Here is a 17282-nt window from a genome sequence, read left to right on the forward strand (position 1 = left end):
GGCCTCATTAGTGTTTGTGTGTGTGTGTGTGTGTGTGTGTGTTCGTGTGTTCGTGTGTGTGTGTTTCTGTCACATATGACCCAGTGAGGGGGCACAGCACTCCCAATCAGAAGGAACCTCTCCAGTCAGCAGGTCACTGTGACATTGGGACATCCTGTTCATTTTAGCAGTGTTTTTTTTGTAGTGGTAATGACAGGAACACTAGTGACAGACTTTATGTCAGGACGATGAGCAGGGGTCCTTAGATGTGCTCCCAGGATTGTAGTGGGGTTACATCACCAAAGTATCTTCCTTTATTCACTCACTCGCATTGTAAATGTAGTGTACTGTAGGACTGAACTGTGTACTGTAGGTCTGAAATCGCCACACACAGAAACCATTAGGAGTGTCCAGTGACCACAGTAACCAGTGTAGCCACGTAGTTCAAGACAGAGAAGGAGAGTGACAGATAGATCGAGCGATAGGTGGCACATATCTGCTGAGACTGCACACTCACTATAAAGAGATTAGACACTCAATCTAATCCTAAATGACTTCCTTCCTCCCAAGCTGTTTCCTTGTGATGCACACTGGCTTATCCAAAGCACCAATTCCCCAATATTCTTTCTGTACCTGAACCTGGTAGAATCCGGTAAGATGGTTATTAACAGACATTTCAGGTGATAATAAAACATGTTTTGTTGAGTTACTTTTTTCTTGAAATGTTTCTCTAACTTTACTGCAAGTCAAGCTAGCTAGCAAACGTTAGCTAGTTAAAAGATAGGCTAGGTTGAATATAAAATTGTGGCTAGCAACCTCAACCTAACAATTACCATCACAATACACTTAAATGGGAGGCAACAGTCATATATATATATATATATATATATATATATATATATATATATATATATATATATATATATATATATACACACACACACGACCATTCAAAAGTTAGGGGTCACTTAGAAATGTCCTTGTTTTTGAAAGAAAAGCAAAAAAAATGTGTCCATTAAAATAACATCAAATTGATCAGAAATACAGTGTAATAATAATAATAATAATATATGCCATTTAGCAGACGCTTTTATCCAAAGCGACTTACAGTCATGTGTGCATACATTCTACGTATGGGTGGTCCCGGGGATCGAACCCACTACCCTGGCGTTACAAGCGCCATGCTCTACCAACTGAGCTACAGAAGGTAGACATTGTTAATGTTGTAAATGACTATTGTAGCTGGAAATGGCCGATTTTTTTAATGGACTATCTACATAGGCGTACAGAGGCCCATTATCAGCAACCATTACTCCTGTGTTCCAATGGCATGTTGTGTTCGCTATTCAAGTATTTTATTTTAAAATGCTAATTGCTCATTAGAAAACCCATGGCAATTTTGTTAGCACAGCTGAAAACTGTTGTTCTGATTAAAGAAGCAATAAAACTGGACTTCTTTAGACTAGTTGAGTATCTGGAGGATCAGCATTTGTGGGTTCGATTACAGGCTCAAAATGGCCAGAAACAAATAACTTTCTTCTGAAGTTCGTCAGTCTATCCTTCTTCTGAGAAATGAAGGCTATTCCATGTGAGAAATTGCCAAGAAACTGAAGATCTTGTACAACGCTGTGTACTACTCCCTTCACAGAACAGCGCAAATGGTCTCTAGCCAGAATAGAACGAGGAGTGGGAGGCCCTGGTGCACAACTGATCAAGAGGACAAGTACATTAGAGTGTCTAGTTTGAGAAACAGACTCCTCACAAGTCCACAACTGTCAGCTTCATTAAATAGTAAACACAAAACACCCGTCTCAACGTCAACAGTGAAGAGGCGACTCCGGGATGCTGGCCTTCTAGGCAGTTGACAGTGCATGCCATAGCAAACACCAAGCCATGAGGTCGAAGCTCCAAGACAGGATTGTGTCGAGGCATATTTTTGGCATGAATGTCAAGCGCCACATCTGGAGGAAACCTGGCACCATCCCTGCGGTGAAGCATGGTGGTGGCAGCATCATGCTGTGTGGACGTATTTCAGCAGCAGGGACTGGGAGACTAGTCAGGATCGAGGGAAAGATGAAAGGAGCAAAGTACAGCGAGATCCTTGATGAAAACCTGCTCCAGAGTGCTCAGGACCTCAGACTGGGACAAAGGTTCACCTTCCAAAAGGACAACGACCCTAAGCACACTGCCAAGACAACGCAGGAGTGGCTTCGGGACAAGTCTCTGAATGTCCTTGAGTGGCCCAGTCAGAGCCCGGACTTGAAACCGATCGAACATCAATGCAGAGACCTTAAAATAGCAGTGCAGTAACGCTCCCCCATCCAACCTGACACGAGATTGAGAGGATCTGCAGAGAAGAATGGGAGAAACTCCCCAAATACAGGTGTGCCAAGCTTGTAGTGAAGACTCGAGGCTATAATCACTGCCAAAGGTTCTTCAACAAATTACCGAGTAAAGTGTCTGAATACTTATGTAAGAACTTGTGATTTATGTTTTTTAATGGCTTCTGTTTTTTAATGTCATTATGGCTTATTGTGTGTATATTTTTATTTCATCCACTTTAGAATAAGGCTGTAACGTAACAAAATGTGGAAAAAGTCTAGGTGTCTGAATACTGTCCGAATGCACTGTATGCACCAGTCAAAAGCTTGGACACACCTACTCATTACAGGGTTTTTCTTCATTTGTACTATTTTCTACATTGTAGAATAATAGTGAAGATATTAAAACTTTGAAATAACACATATGGAATCATGTAGTAACCAAAAAAGTGTTCAACAAATCAAAATATATTTTATATTTCAAATGACAGTCCATCGTTACTTTTAGTCATGAAGGTCAGTCAATATAGAACATTTGAAGTCTCTTATAAAATTGAGTCTCTTATAAAATGGGTTAGTCATGTATAGTATCCCTAGTTGTAAAGTAGTAAATCATTTTTAAACTCTCAAGAGGAGTAAAACAAGGTTGTCCACTATTGGCATATCAATGCTGGTTGAGAGAATGCCAAGAGTGTGCAAAGCTGTCAAGGCAAAGGGTGGCTATTTTAAGAATCTCAAATATATTTGGATTTGTTTAACACTTTTTTGGTTACTATATGATTCCATGTGTAATTTTATAGTTTTGATATCTTCACTATTATTCTACAATATAGAAATGAGTCAAATAAATAAAAACCCTTGAATGAGTAGGTGTTTCCCAACTTGACTGGTACTGTACACACACACATATATATAAGTATTATTATTATTTGTATTACTATTTTCCCCTAACCGTACTACCCCTCCCCTAATTGGAGTAAACTAATGGACAACAACACCTAGGCTTCTACTTCCAGCTTATACATACTATATACATACTATATTCACTTTTTACGGACAATGCATTTTACAGTAGTTATCTTTTGTTTTTAATCCAATCCTTGAGCTTCCCTCAACCCCTCCCATCTCTCTCTCAAGACCAACCAGTTTTGATTTCTATTTGCCATATATTTTTTAACTGTGCTGTGATGTTTCACAAAAGTTCTGAACCTTTCTATTCTCATCAATTTTACAGATTGTAAATGAAAGAAACATTTTTGCCAAAAGTATTATTATATTATTGATCAATTGACCTAGATTTTTCAAATCACCCAGCGGTGCTATTTGCAGAGTTAGCTCCAGGTAAATGTTGCAGTCCTTCAGCCATTCCTGAACCTTCGACAAGGGACCCCAACTGGGTTGTGTTCATTTGGAACCAAACGGAAGAAAAATGGACAGAAACAGGAAGGGATTACCTGGATTTGTCCAATAAGAAACACTAGTTTCCCTTTTACGTTGCAAACATTATTTTTTATGTGTGCCCTCTTGAACACAACCAATGATTCATTACAATCAGTGGTAGAGCAATACCAGAAAAACTGTACACTATACAAAGTACACAGAGAAATTACATCTAACGTTTTAGCCTATGAATGTAGTAATTTGTGGTCAAAGGCAATGTCCAAAAGTATGTCCTACCTATGGCATCCATTTTCATTTTCCGCGGAGACACATGCATAAACACATGTAGCCGACACACACCGCTCTGTGTTGCAGCTACAACATGATAACAGGTGTTTTAATGTGTGTGCATCAGAAGTGTTTATGGAGTGTGTGTATGTGGTTTGTATCTCATCGGTGTGTGTATAGTGTCATAATGGGATTAGCTCAGGGAGATAATGACTACTCAGAGTTGTCTGCTGCCTAAGCTGGAGCTGTCTTGTACCTCTGTACCCAGGGAGGGATGTCCCACTCACCCCACAAAGCCTGAGTAAGAGAGGGTCCGACTGCAGGTTTAATGACCCTGACCTCTGTGACCCCGGAGTCTAAGACCATGTGGTGACACAAGGTTATTTAGATCCTGACCCCACACGACCCAGGACACTATTATGAGACAGACAGACAGAGTCAGTAGGGGTTAAAACTGATGAGGGGTAAGACAAGGCCCTCTTGAGAGCTGAAAACCTTCAGCAGACAGGACAGTTTGTATTTACCCCCATTTATATAATCTTCCACCTATTCCTTTCCCTTATCGATCTACAAGCCCTACATACCCATTGTGAATGTGAGTCATTAGCTGTGTGTCCGGGGGGGGGGGGGGGGGGGGGGGGGTGGACTGGGACTGTGAGTGATATGAAGGAAGGACTCTCTGGGTTTGTTCTAGAGGTGACCCACTTCCACCAGTTCCTGGCCAGTGCCAAACTGGGTCAGCGCAGCGGGGCTGGACTGGGCCGAACTGGGCCGGACTGGGAAAGAACACACACACAGTGTGATGCAGTGAAGATGTCTATTTATACTGTGAAAAACAGGTCAGTTGTGCCTCAGGAAATGGCAGTAAAAGAGAGAACAACACTGTGTTTGTGTGTGTGTTCAGCCGCTCTCATTTACAACCACGTTCTGCTATATTCCCCAGAATGTCTCTTTGTAGCTCCTTTAGGAACAACTCCTAATTGAACTTCAAGGAAGGACATCTTAAAAACGCATTTATCAACTGACCAGTCTACAGTTTATAATAACGTTTTGAGGGGTGTGTGAACCGACAAAGATTATAATCCAGCTGTGTTCATGTGGGTGAGTGTGTATGAGTGTGTATGAGTGTGTAAGCTTTTGGATGATTTTGTGTATTTCAATTTGTGTGTAGGCGTCTGTATTCTTATGTGTGTGTTTGAGAGTGTCTGTGTGTGTGTGTGTGTGTATGTCTATGTGTGTTAGAGATTGTGTGTGTGTGTGTGTGTGTTAGAGAGTGTGTGTGCATAGCCACCGGGCCTGTCAGGTGGAATAAGGAGCCAGTCGTGACAGCTTGGCTGTTGCTAAGACGACCACCCACTCGCTTCTGTCGTCTGCCTGTCAGAGCAATGATTTGCTGAGCGGTCACACACACGCCTACAGGAAGTGATGTCACCAAACTATGGAGTATTTCTTGCTTACCATCACCATCCTACCCTTCTTACTGCCTCTTACTTGGTGTGCCAACACTGGTTGCATTTTTCACCAAAGTCAAATCAAGTGGCTCTAAAACAGTGTATTTACATAGTAGTACTGCAGACAGGTACATTGAGTGCAGTTACTACTGTATATATGGAACACGTGCTTCAGGATCCTATTCTACATGAGTTTAGAACAGATAGATAGCAGATAAATAGCTGCATGAATGATTCCTAGGCCCTCTGACTGGCTGGCTGTGTGGGCGTGGCTGCCCTCTGACCCTCTGACTGGCTGGCTGTTTGTTATCCAAAGGTTATGTAAGAGTGCAGAGCTGGCGATTCCATGGCTAAGAGGAGCTCAGCCCTACAATCTCCTCAACTCCTCAAAGAGAGAGAGAGAGAGAGAGAGAGAGAGAGAGAGAGAGAGAGAGAGAGAGAGAGAGAGAGAGAGAGAGAGAGAGAGAGAGAGACACAGACACCAACAAACAGAGAGACAGACAGACAGGTGGGTTACAAAAAAGTAAGGGAGACAGTTTTGTAGGGTAGTCTGGTTGGTGCAGTGAGTGATGTGTAGTGAACTGGCACGTGGAGTGTGTTAATTGATTTTTAATGAAGTGAGGAACTCCACTCAGTCTCCTGGGTTCCCAACTCTCTAAATAGAGCCTTAATTAGCTTCATTAGAGGAGATGGGAGCATCCGTACATGAGCACTGGCTTACCATAACTCAATTTATAAAGAACACACACACACACACACAAAGCAAGACAACATCAAAACTTGAAATTGCCATGTGGTCTCCTGATTAAATGGGCGGAAGTTGATGTGCTCGATGTACATATCCCAGAAAACGTAAAAATAGATAGGATGTTGAAACTGTGAAAAGGAAATACCTGTCCATCTACGGAACACGACCCAGATGAATGTCCTATTGATACCGCAGGTTCCATATTTATTCATGGCTCTGCGGACTCCAGGAGAGTCCTTTTTCAAGCCATGCAAGACATTTCTTTTGATTTGGAATGGCAAACCATTAAACGGCCACCTTTTTGTATTATGAACATGAGTGAGGAGGGTTAAAATGAGGACATATTAAGGCATTAAACCTCTCTCAAAATGATATTTAAATCCAAACTGGTTTTGCAGCAGACTATTAAGCGCGGCACATCCAAGGTTCAAAGTGGTCTTTTTGCCGTTATACAGATTAAAACCAACCATTTCTGGTGGATTGATAATGGATCCCTGCTTAAAGTATGATCCTTTTTAAATGAAGCAATACAGAGTTGGTTACAATTCCAATATCATCCTCCAGATGAGGCAGAACAAGTATTACAGCAAATAATGTGGTTAAAACGCCAATGTACTAATAGAGGACATTTTCTTGGGAGAAATGCATAAAATATGTTTCTGAATGACATTGGAAGGTAAAATTGTCACACAAGCTATTAACAAAGGTGTATGGTGATGTATATTCCATCCCAAATTATAGCCAACTCATTGAAGCTCTGCCACAAAAATGGAAGAGGCAATTCCTCAAAAGAGAAAGGAATTCAACGATTTGTCTGCCTCCAATGAAAAACAAAGCGTGGCCTAAAATGTATCAGTTTCACTTAAAGTCGAGAGGTTTGATAACTATGCCGCTTCAAATTCAAGATTGTTGGGAACAGGTTTTGTATGTGCCAAAATCATGGCATCGGGGTTTATGAACTGATGTACAAAACAACAACTGAAGCATCAATCTGTTCTTTTCAATTTAAACTATTATATAAATCTGCCCCACTTATGATGGCAGAACAAGCAGAGGGATGTCTCCGTTCCTTTTCCCGGTAGCCATCGACTGGATCATGAGGAAGACAACAGGGAACAGGCGAAATGGCATACGGTGGTTTCTATGGACACAGTTTGACGACCTCAACTTTGCAGACGATCTAGCACTCCTGTCACACAGTCAAGAGCAAATACAAGATACAATACCAGACCTGGACACCACATCATCCCAACTAGGACTCCATATCCACAGAAACAAAACCAAGATAATAAGGTTCAACATGTTATGCAGGTGAGTGAGGACCCAAAAGCGACTTAACAGAAACTGAGTTTCTTAAAGTCCAAACAGAGAAAACATAATCCTCAATCCTTTACAGGAAATGTCCAAACAGGGAAAACATAAATCCTCTTAGTTGTTGAAGAGAATTGCAGGATAAGCGGCAACAGACTGCAGGTCCCTTCGGGTAGGCGCGGACCGTAGCGGACAGAGACACCTGCTCACACGCAGCATCTGATGAAAAGGCAAAACACGACAGGACGGAACAAGGACACAGCAAACAGCAAACAAGAATCCGACAAGGACAGAGGCAGAAACCGAGAGAGAAATAGGGACCTAATCAGAGGGCAAAATAGGGGACAGGTGTGAGAGAGTAAACGAGGTCGTTAGGAGAATGAGGAACAGCTGGGAGCAGGAACGGAACGATAGAGAGAGAGAAAGAAACCTAATACGACAGCAGGGGGAAACGAAGAGAAGAGAAATCACAGGGACAAGACATGACAATACATGACAGTACCCCCCCACTCACCGAGCGCCTCCTGGCGCATTCGAGGAGGAAACCTGGCGGCAACGGAGGAAATCATCGATCAGCGAACGGTCCAGCACGTCCCGAGATGGAACCCAACTCCTCTCCTCAGGACCGTACCCCTCCCAATCCACTAAGTACTGGTGACCACGTCCCCGTGAACGCATGTCCATAATCTTCCGGACCCTGTAGATAGGTGCGCCCTCGACAAGGATGGGGGGGACGAACGAACGGGGGCGCGAAGAAAAGGCTTGACACAGGAGAAGGGGAAGGTTACGAGTGGAGAGTGGAGAGCCATACTCTCTGACCGCGACAATACCTAGGACTCTTAGTCCTACGCTTATTAGCGGCTCTCACAGTCTGCGCCCTATAACGGCAAAGTGCAGACCTGACCCTCTTCCAGGTGCGCTCACAACGTTGGACAAAAGCCTGAGCGGAGGGAACGCTGGACTCGGCGAGCTGGGACGAGAACAGAGGGGGCTGGTACCCAAGGCTACTCTGAAAAGGAGATAGCCCGGTCGCAGACGAAGGAAGCGAGTTGTGAGCGTATTCTGCCCAGGGGAGCTGTTCTGCCCAAGATGCAGGGTTTTGAAAGGAAAGACTGCGTAAGATGCGACCAATAGTCTGATTGGCCCGTTCTGCTTGACCGTTAGACTGGGGATGAAAACCGGAAGAGAGACTGACGGAAGCCCCAATCAAACGACAAAACTCCCTCCAAAACTGAGACGTGAATTGCGGACCTCTGTCCGAAACGGCGTCTGACGGAAGGCCATGAATTCTGAACACATTCTCAATGATGATTTGTGCCGTCTCTTTAGCGGAAGGAAGCTTAGCGAGGGGAATAAAATGAGCCGCCTTAGAGAACCTATCGACAACCGTTAGAATAACAGTCTTCCCCGCTGACGAAGGCAGACCGGTAATAAAGTCTAAGGCGATGTGAGACCATGGTCGAGAGGGAATGGAAAGCGGTCTGAGACGACCGGCAGGAGGAGAGTTACCTGACTTAGTCTGCGCGCAGTCCGAACAAGCAGCCACGAAACGGCGCGTGTCACGCTCCTGAGTAGGCCACCAAAAACGCTGGCGAATAGAAGCAAGCGTACCCCGAACGCCGGGGTGGCCAGCTAACTTGGCAGAGTGAGCCTACTGAAGAACGGCCAGACGAGTAGAAACGGGAACGAAAAGAAGGTTACTAGGACAAGCGCGCGGTGACGGAGTGTGAGTGAGTGCTTGCTTTACCTGTCTCTCAATTCCCCAGACAGTCAACCCGACAACACGCCCCTCAGGGAGAATCCCCTCGGGGTCGGTAGAGGCTACAGAAGAACTGAAGAGACGGGATAAAGCATCAGGCTTGGTGTTCTTAGTGCCCGGACGATAAGAAATCACGAACTCGAAACGAGCGAAAAACAACGCCCAACGAGCCTGACGCGCATTGAGTCGTTTGGCAGAACGGATGTACTCAAGGTTCTTATGGTCAGTCCAAACGACAAAAGGAACGGTCGCCCCCTCCAACCACTGTCGCCATTCGCCTAGGGCTAAGCAGATGGCGAGCAGTTCGCGGTTTCCCACATCATAGTTACGTTCCGACGGCGACAGGCGATGAGAAAAATAAGCGCAAGGATGAACCTTATCGTCAGAATGGGAGCGCTGGGACAGAATGGCTCCCACGCCCACCTCTGACGCGTCAACCTCGACAATGAATTGTTTAGTGACGTCAGGAGTAACAAGGATAGGAGCGGATGTAAAACGCTTCTTGAGGAGATCAAAAGCTCCCTGGGTGGAAACGGACCACTTAAAGCACGTCTTGACAGAAGTAAGGGCTGTGAGAGGGGCTGCCACTTGACCGAAATTACGAATGAAACGCCAATAGAAATTTGCGAAACCGAGAAAGCGCTGCAGCTCGACACGTGACTTAGGGACGGGCCAATCGCTGACAGCATGGACCTTAGCGGGATCCATCTGAATGCCTTCAGCGGAAATAACAGAACCGAGAAATGTGACGGAGGAGACATGAAAAGCGCACTTCTCAGCCTTCACATAAAGACAATTCTCTAAAAGGCGCTGGAGAACACGTCGAACGTGCTGAACATGAATCTGGAGTGATGGTGAAAAAAATCAGGATATCGTCAAGGTAAACGAAAACAAAGATGTTCAGCATATCTCTCAGTACATCATTCACTAATGCCTGAAAGACAGCTGGAGCATTAGCGAGACCGAACGGCAGAACCCGGTATTCAAAATGCCCTAACGGAGTGTTAAACGCCGTTTTCCACTTGTCCCCCTCCCTGATGCGCACGAGATGGTAAGCGTTACGAAGGTCCAACTTAGTAAAGAACCTGGCTCCCTGCAGAATCACGAAGGCTGACGACATAAGGGGAAGCGGATAACGATTCTTAACCGTTATGTCATTCAGCCCTCGATAATCCACGCAGGGGCGCAGGGTACTGTCCTTTTTCTTAACAAAAAAAACCCCCGCTCCGGCGGGAGAGGAAGAAGGCACTACGGTACCGGCGTCGAGAGCAACAGACAGATAATCTTCGAGAGCCTTACGTTCGGGAGCCGACAGAGAGTATAGTCTACCCCGGGGGGGAGTGGTCCCCGGAAGGAGATCAATACTACAATCATACGACCGGTGAGGAGGAAGGGAGGTGGCCCTGGACCGACTGAAGACCGTGCGCAGATCATGATATTCCTCCGGCACCCCTGTCAAATCACCAGGCTCCTCCTGTGAAGAGGGGGCAGAAGAAACAGGAGGGATAGCAGACATTAAACATTTCACATGACAAGAAACGTTCCAGCATAAGATAGAATTACTAGACCAATTAATAGAAGGATTATGACACACTAGCCAGGGATGACCCAAAACAACAGGTGTAAAAGGTGAACGAAAAATCAAAAAAGAAATGGTTTCACTATGGTTACCAGAAACTGTGAGGGTTAAAGGTAGTGTTTCACATAATATACTGGGGAGAGGACTACCATCCAAGGCGAACATGGCCGTGGGCTCCCCTAACTGTCTGAGAGGAATGTCATGTTCCCGAGCCCAGGCTTCGTCCATAAAACAGCCCTCAGCCCCAGAGTCTATCAAGGCACTGCAGGAAGCTGCCGAACCGGTCCAGCGTAGATGGACCGACAAGGTAGTACAGGATCTTGACGGAGAGACCTGAGTAGTAGCGCTCACCAGTAGCCCTCCGCTTACTGATGAGCTCTGGCTTTTACTGGACATGAAATGACAAAATGTCCAGCGGAACCGCAATAGAGACAGAGGCGGTTGGTGATTCTCCGTTCCCTCTCCTTAGTCGAGATGCGAATACCCCCCCAGCTGCATGGGCTCAACACCTGAGCCAGTGGGGGGAGATGGTAGTGATGCGGAGAGGGGGGACACTGTTAACGCGAGCTCTCTTCCACGAGCTCGGTGACGAAGATCTACCCGTCGTTCTATGCGGATGGCGAGTTCAATCAAAGAATCCACGCTGGAAGGAACCTCCCGGGAGAGAATCTCATCCTTAACCTCAGCGTGGAGACCCTCCAGAAAACGAGCGAGCAACGCCGGCTCGTTCCAGTCACTGGAGGCAGCAAGAGTGCGAAACTCTATAGAGTAATCCGTTATGGATCGATCACCTTGACATAGGGAAGCCAGGGCCCTGGAAGCCTCTTTCCCAAAAACTGAACGATCAAAAACCCGTATCATCTCCTCTTTAAAGTTCTGATACTCGTTAGTATACTCAGCCCTTGCCTCCCAGATTGCCGTGCCCCACTCACGAGCCCGTCCAGTAAGGAGAGATATGACGTAGGCGATACGAGCTCTACCCCTTGAGTATGTGTTGGGCTGGAGAGAGAACACAATATCACACTGGGTGAGAAACGAGCGGCATTCAGTGGGCTGCCCAGGGTAACACGGTGGGTTATTAATTCTGGGCTCAGGAGACTCGGAAGCCCAGGAAGTAGCTGGTGGATCGAGACGGAGATTGTGAAACTGTTTTGAGAGGTCGGAGACCTGAGCGGCCAGGGTCTCAACGGCATGCCGAGCAGCAGACAATTCCTGCTCGTGTCTGCCGAGCATCGCTCCCTGGATCTCGACGGCTGAGTAGCGAGGATCCGTTGTCGCTGGGTCCATTCTTGGTCGGATTCTTCTGTTATGCAGGTGAGTGAGGACCCAAAAGCGACTTAACAGAAACTGAGTTTTTTAAAGTCCAAACAGAGAAAACATAATCCTCAATCCTTTACAGGAAATGTCCAAACAGGGAAAACATAAATCCTCTTAGTTGTTGAGGAGAATTGCAGGATAAGTGGCAACAGACTGCAGGTCCCTTCGGGTAGGCGCGGACCGTAGCGGACAGAGACACCTGCTCACACGCAGCATCTGATGAAAAGGCAAAACACGACAGGACGGAACAAGGACACAGCAAACAGCAAACAAGAATCCGACAAGGACAGAGGCAGAAACCGAGAGAGAAATAGGGACCTAATCAGAGGGCAAAATAGGGGACAGGTGTGAGAGAGTAAACGAGGTCGTTAGGAGAATGAGGAACAGCTGGGAGCAGGAACGGAACGATAGAGAGAGAGAAAGAAACCTAATACGACAGCAGGGGGAAACGAAGAGAAGAGAAAGCACAGGGACAAGACATGACAATACATGACACAACAACTGTTCAGCCCCTGGTTCGACTGTGATCTTGCAGAGTTACTCCACCTCCAAGAATTGCATTTGGTGAAAGGTTCGGCACCAGCATACTCAGGCTGACTGGCTCTAGTTCAGGCAAATGAGAAATAAGTGTACTCAGGCTATCCAGAAGGCCAAAGTTAGTTACTTTAAGGAGCAGTTCTCTCTCTATGGGTCCAACCCCAAGACGTTCTGGGAAACGGTTAAAGACCTGGAGAATAAACCCTCCTCCTCACAGCTGCCATGCTTCTTAATGTTGATGATGTGGTTGTTACTGACAAGAAGCACATGGCTGAGCTCTTTAATCACCACTTGATTAAGTCAGGATTCCTATTTGCCTCCTTGCCCATCCAACATTTCCTCATCTCCCACCCTGTCACGACGTCCGCCAAAGTTGTTGCCTCTCCTTGTTCGTTCGGCGGTCGTTGTCACCGGCTTTCTAGCTGCAACCGATCTACGTTTCTTTTTCTATTTGTTTTGTCTTGATTGTACACACCTGGTTCCCATTACATTATAATTATTTTCCCTATTTAACCCTCTGGTTCCCAATATGTTTTGTGCGTGATTGTTCCTTGTTGAATGTTAGACTGCTGTGTTATGGTGTGTTTTCCCTGCGTGGAATTTTATGGTTGTTTCTTTAAGTAAAGTACGTTATTTTACTCAGTTCTGTGTCCTGCGCCTGACTCCGTCCTCACCGCTGCACACTGACACATGACACACCTCTTCTAATGTGACTATCCCGATGCTTCTCTCTTTTCCCCCTGCCCCGCTACAAAGTTTCTCGCTGCAGTCAGTCACTGAGTCCGAGGTGCTAAAGGATCTCCTTAAATCCATCTGGGTCAGACCCCTTTCTTCTTTAAGGTTGTTGCCCCTACCATCGCCAAGTCTGTCTCTCCTTTCTGGGGAGGTTCCCATTGCTTGGAAGGCAGCCACGGTTCGTCCTTTATTTAAAGGGGGAGATCAAGCTGATCCTAACTGTGATAGAAATAGAAATAGGCCTATCTTCCTATTTGCCCTGTTTATCAATAGTGTTGGAAAAACTTGTCAATAATCAACTGACTGGCTTTCTTGATGTCTATAGTATTCTCTTGGGAATGCAATCTGGTTTCCGCTCAGGTTATGGATGTGTTACTGCAACCTTAACGGTCCTCAATAATGTCGCCATTGTCCTTGATTCTAAGCAATATTGTGCTGCTATTTTTATTGACTTGGCCAAAGCTTTTGATACGGTAGACCATTCCATTCTTCTGGGCCGGCTAAGGAGTATTGGTGTCTCTGAGGGGTCTTTGGCCTCGTTTGCTAACTACCTCTCTCAAAGAGTGCAGTTTATAAAGTCCGAAAATCTGCTGTCTCAGCCACTGCCTGTCACCAAGGGAAACACAATTCATAGATCGGCAGATAAGGGTGCTCTTGAGCGGCTAGATGCTCTTTACCATTTAGCCATCAGATTTGCCACCAACGCTCCTTATAGGACACATCACTGCATTCTTTACTCCTCTGTAAACTGGTCGTCTCTGTATATCTGTCACAAGACCCACTGGTTGATAGGTATTTATAAAACGCTCTTAGGCCTCACTCCCCCCTATCTGAGATATCTACTGCAGCCCTCATCCTCCACATACAAGCACCCGTTCCGCCAGTCACATTCTGTTAAAAGGTCCCCAAAGCACACACATCCCTAAGTCGCTCCTCTTTTCAGTTCGCTGCAGCTTGCGACTGGAACGAGCTGCAACAAACACTCAAACTGGACAGTTTTATCTCAAGCTCTTCATTCAGACTCAATCATGGACACTCTTACTGCCAGTCGTGGCTGCTCTGTGTGATGTATTGGTGTCTCTACCTTCTTGCCCTTTGTGCTGTTGTCTGTGCCCAATAACGTTTGTACCATGTTTTGTGCCACTACCATGTTGTGTTGCTACGATGTTGTTGTCGTGTTGTGTTGCTACCATGCTGTGTTGTCATGTGTTGCTGCCTTGCTATATTGTTGTTTTAGGTCTCTTTATGTAGTGTTGTGTTGTCGCTCTTGTTGTGATGTGTGTTTCGTCCTATATTTATATTGTATTTATTCATTTTAATCCCAGGCCCCCCGTCCCTGTAGGAGAGGCCTTTTGGTAGGTCTTCGTTGTAAATGAGAATTTGTTCTTAACTGACCTGTCTAGTTAAATAAAGGTTCAATAAAACAACCAATCCAAATCACCCTCAAAGAACCACTGGAGGATGTGAGGTCCTTCACCTACCTGGGCAAGATGGGTTAGTCAGGTAGGCAAGATGGGTTAGTCAGGTAGGCAAGATGGGTTAGTCAGGTAGGCAAGATGGGTTAGTCAGGTAGGCAAGATGGGTTAGTCAGGTAGGCAAGATGGGTTAGTCAGGTAGGCAAGATGGGTTAGTCAGGTAGGCAAGATGGGTTAGTCAGGTAGGCAAGATGGGTTAGTCAGGTAGGGAAGATGGCAAAGATGGGTTAGTCTGTGGAAATCTGAGTGATGGAATTAAGATTAGAGTGATTGGTTGATTGTCTGATAAACTTGGAATCCAGTATGATTAGGAAATAAACATTATATATTGAATTGTAATGTTTTCCACCAAGTCCTTCAACTAGGAAAGAGGCGAGTAGGGGCATAATCAAACCTATATAATAAGGAGATTATAAATGATGCAGTAATGGTATTTGATAGACTCCAATTCTATCTGCTAATTTCATAGCTGATCCAACCCCCCCCTCTTACAAAAACACATCAATACCAAGCGCAATACAAGCCCTTCTTAGAACAGCAATAAACTGTGGGGTGATCTTTCTACCACTAGGTGTTGCTGTATTTCAACAGCCATAGGGGCTATTTGTGTAAGGGTGAACAGGAGGGGCAGATTGGACATGCATGTTTCATCTATTAACTAGAGGGGACTAGCTACAAAAAAAAACACACCCGGGGCTGTACTATGTTCAGCATGCTGTTACATGGGATGGGAGCGTGGAGTAGCAACAATAGGGGTTATGTAGCTACTTGTATTGCTGCTCACACATACACACCTGTGTTTTCACTAGGGTCAGCAACGGCTACATTGACCCACTTGGACAGCTCTGGCATCATGGCAGCAGCCGGGTATTGTAGGTAATTACTCAGGCCTGTCTGTATGGTTGGCACTGTCTCCATGGGCTCCGTACAGTCTGCTGGAGTGAAGAGTAACACAGGGCAGGCAAGTAGGGAACTATCCCCCATCCCCCTTCCCTCCCCTGATGCCTGCCCTGTGTTGTGGGGGCAAACATGTCTTTGTCCAGTTGACAGTAGCCATGATGCATCAAGGATGTTAGTTACTCCCCCCCTTGCCCTCCTCCCCTCCCATGTGTAAGAGGGCACAGGCTCGTCCAGTTTGCCGCAATGCTCTGTGGGTAATTGCTCATGGGGCAGGTCTGGGATCAGCTGCGCTGGGCTCATGGAATCCAGCTCTGTGCTCCGATTGTACACCCCAGAGAGGGAACAGAAGGGGGCCACTGGCTGACATTCAACGCATCGATTCACACACACAGACACACGTGCACGCGCACAAAAGTGTACATATGTATACACACGTACAAATGCACTCATACATACGCACACGACAGTGTTTCTATAGTGTTTATGTAGCGTTGATACATCCCATTTTTTAAGTACAGCTGTGTGCATGAGTATACAGTATTTTTCTCCACCCTGTGGAGTATTTCCCACGTCTCCCTTGCATGCCTCCACCCCCCTGCCCACTAGAAGTGAAGCCCACACAACACATTGTGGGGTTCCTAGTGAGTGGCCCTGAGATGGGGAGGCATGCAAAGGAGGCGTGGGAAATACTCCACAGGGTGGACCCAATCCCATCGCCCCCAACCTGTCCCTCCCACCCCCTGCCCCCTCGGGTCTACCTCTCAAGTACACTGTGCCATCTCCTTCCCAGCACCATCCTCTGTGACTTGTAAGGCCTCTCCGGGATTGACCTCTGACCTCTCTTTCAGGCCTGAGAGAGGGGGGGGGGGGCATCGGACTGGAAGGAACAAGTCCAAGGATGATGTGTGTGACCACAGCACCTGGTCTCTCCCCCTCTGCTCTGAGAGCAGGGGTAGCCTACACACTGTGTGCAGAGATAATGATAAGAAGGATCTAAATCATGTGTTTGCTGGAGTGTACAAAAATAAGTAAACATGAAAATGGCTGTCTAGCAATGATCAACAACCACATGGAGGCATGGACACACATACTGTCATCGTAGCGTCCCACCTATTCTGGTTTGAGAAAAAAATGATTTTGTCGTCACTGCCTGCTCCTTAACCCTCCCTTAACCTCACACTGTTCTTCCTATGGTCTTAATCCTAATTGTAGATGACATTGTGTGTGTGTGTTGTGTGTTTGTGTGTGAGAGAGGGGGAGGGTAGAGGGTAGGACTAATAGGGAGAAAGAGAGCGAAAACAAGAGAGCTATAGCGTTACAAACATGCAGATTCTACCACATCTTGGCTGGAGGACACTAGCGAATCACATGGACCCAAAGGAATGGAGGCTAAACATATCAGTAATCCCTCTCACCCCACCCCCCCTAAGTTTTAGATGCACTATTGTTAAGTGACTGTCCCACTGGATGTCATAAGGTGAATGCACCAATTTGTAAGTCGC

The 17282-nt window shown here is 46.0% G+C and overlaps 1 protein-coding gene across 4 annotated transcripts in view; it reads right to left on the reverse strand.

Annotated features, from left to right (window-relative positions):
* Positions 1–17282, reverse strand: part of rorb (RAR-related orphan receptor B) — a 40151-nt gene that overhangs the window by 10189 nt on the left and 12680 nt on the right. For 2 of the 4 annotated variants that reach the window (XM_046350218.1, XM_046350217.1), the window contains exon 1: positions 15675–15789. The exons of 1 other annotated variant lie outside the window; for it this stretch is intronic. In XM_046350218.1, the coding sequence (XP_046206174.1) occupies positions 15675–15735 (61 nt within the window). In that variant the 5' untranslated portion in view covers positions 15736–15789. Of the gene's footprint in view, positions 1–3977; positions 4105–15674; positions 15790–17282 lie in introns of those variants that run through there. One more of the 4 variants, XM_046350220.1, reaches the window with a different exon arrangement.

The sequence above is a fragment of the Oncorhynchus gorbuscha genome, linkage group LG05, assembly GCF_021184085.1.
Source record: "Oncorhynchus gorbuscha isolate QuinsamMale2020 ecotype Even-year linkage group LG05, OgorEven_v1.0, whole genome shotgun sequence".
NCBI classification, from domain to species: Eukaryota; Metazoa; Chordata; class Actinopteri; order Salmoniformes; family Salmonidae; genus Oncorhynchus; species Oncorhynchus gorbuscha.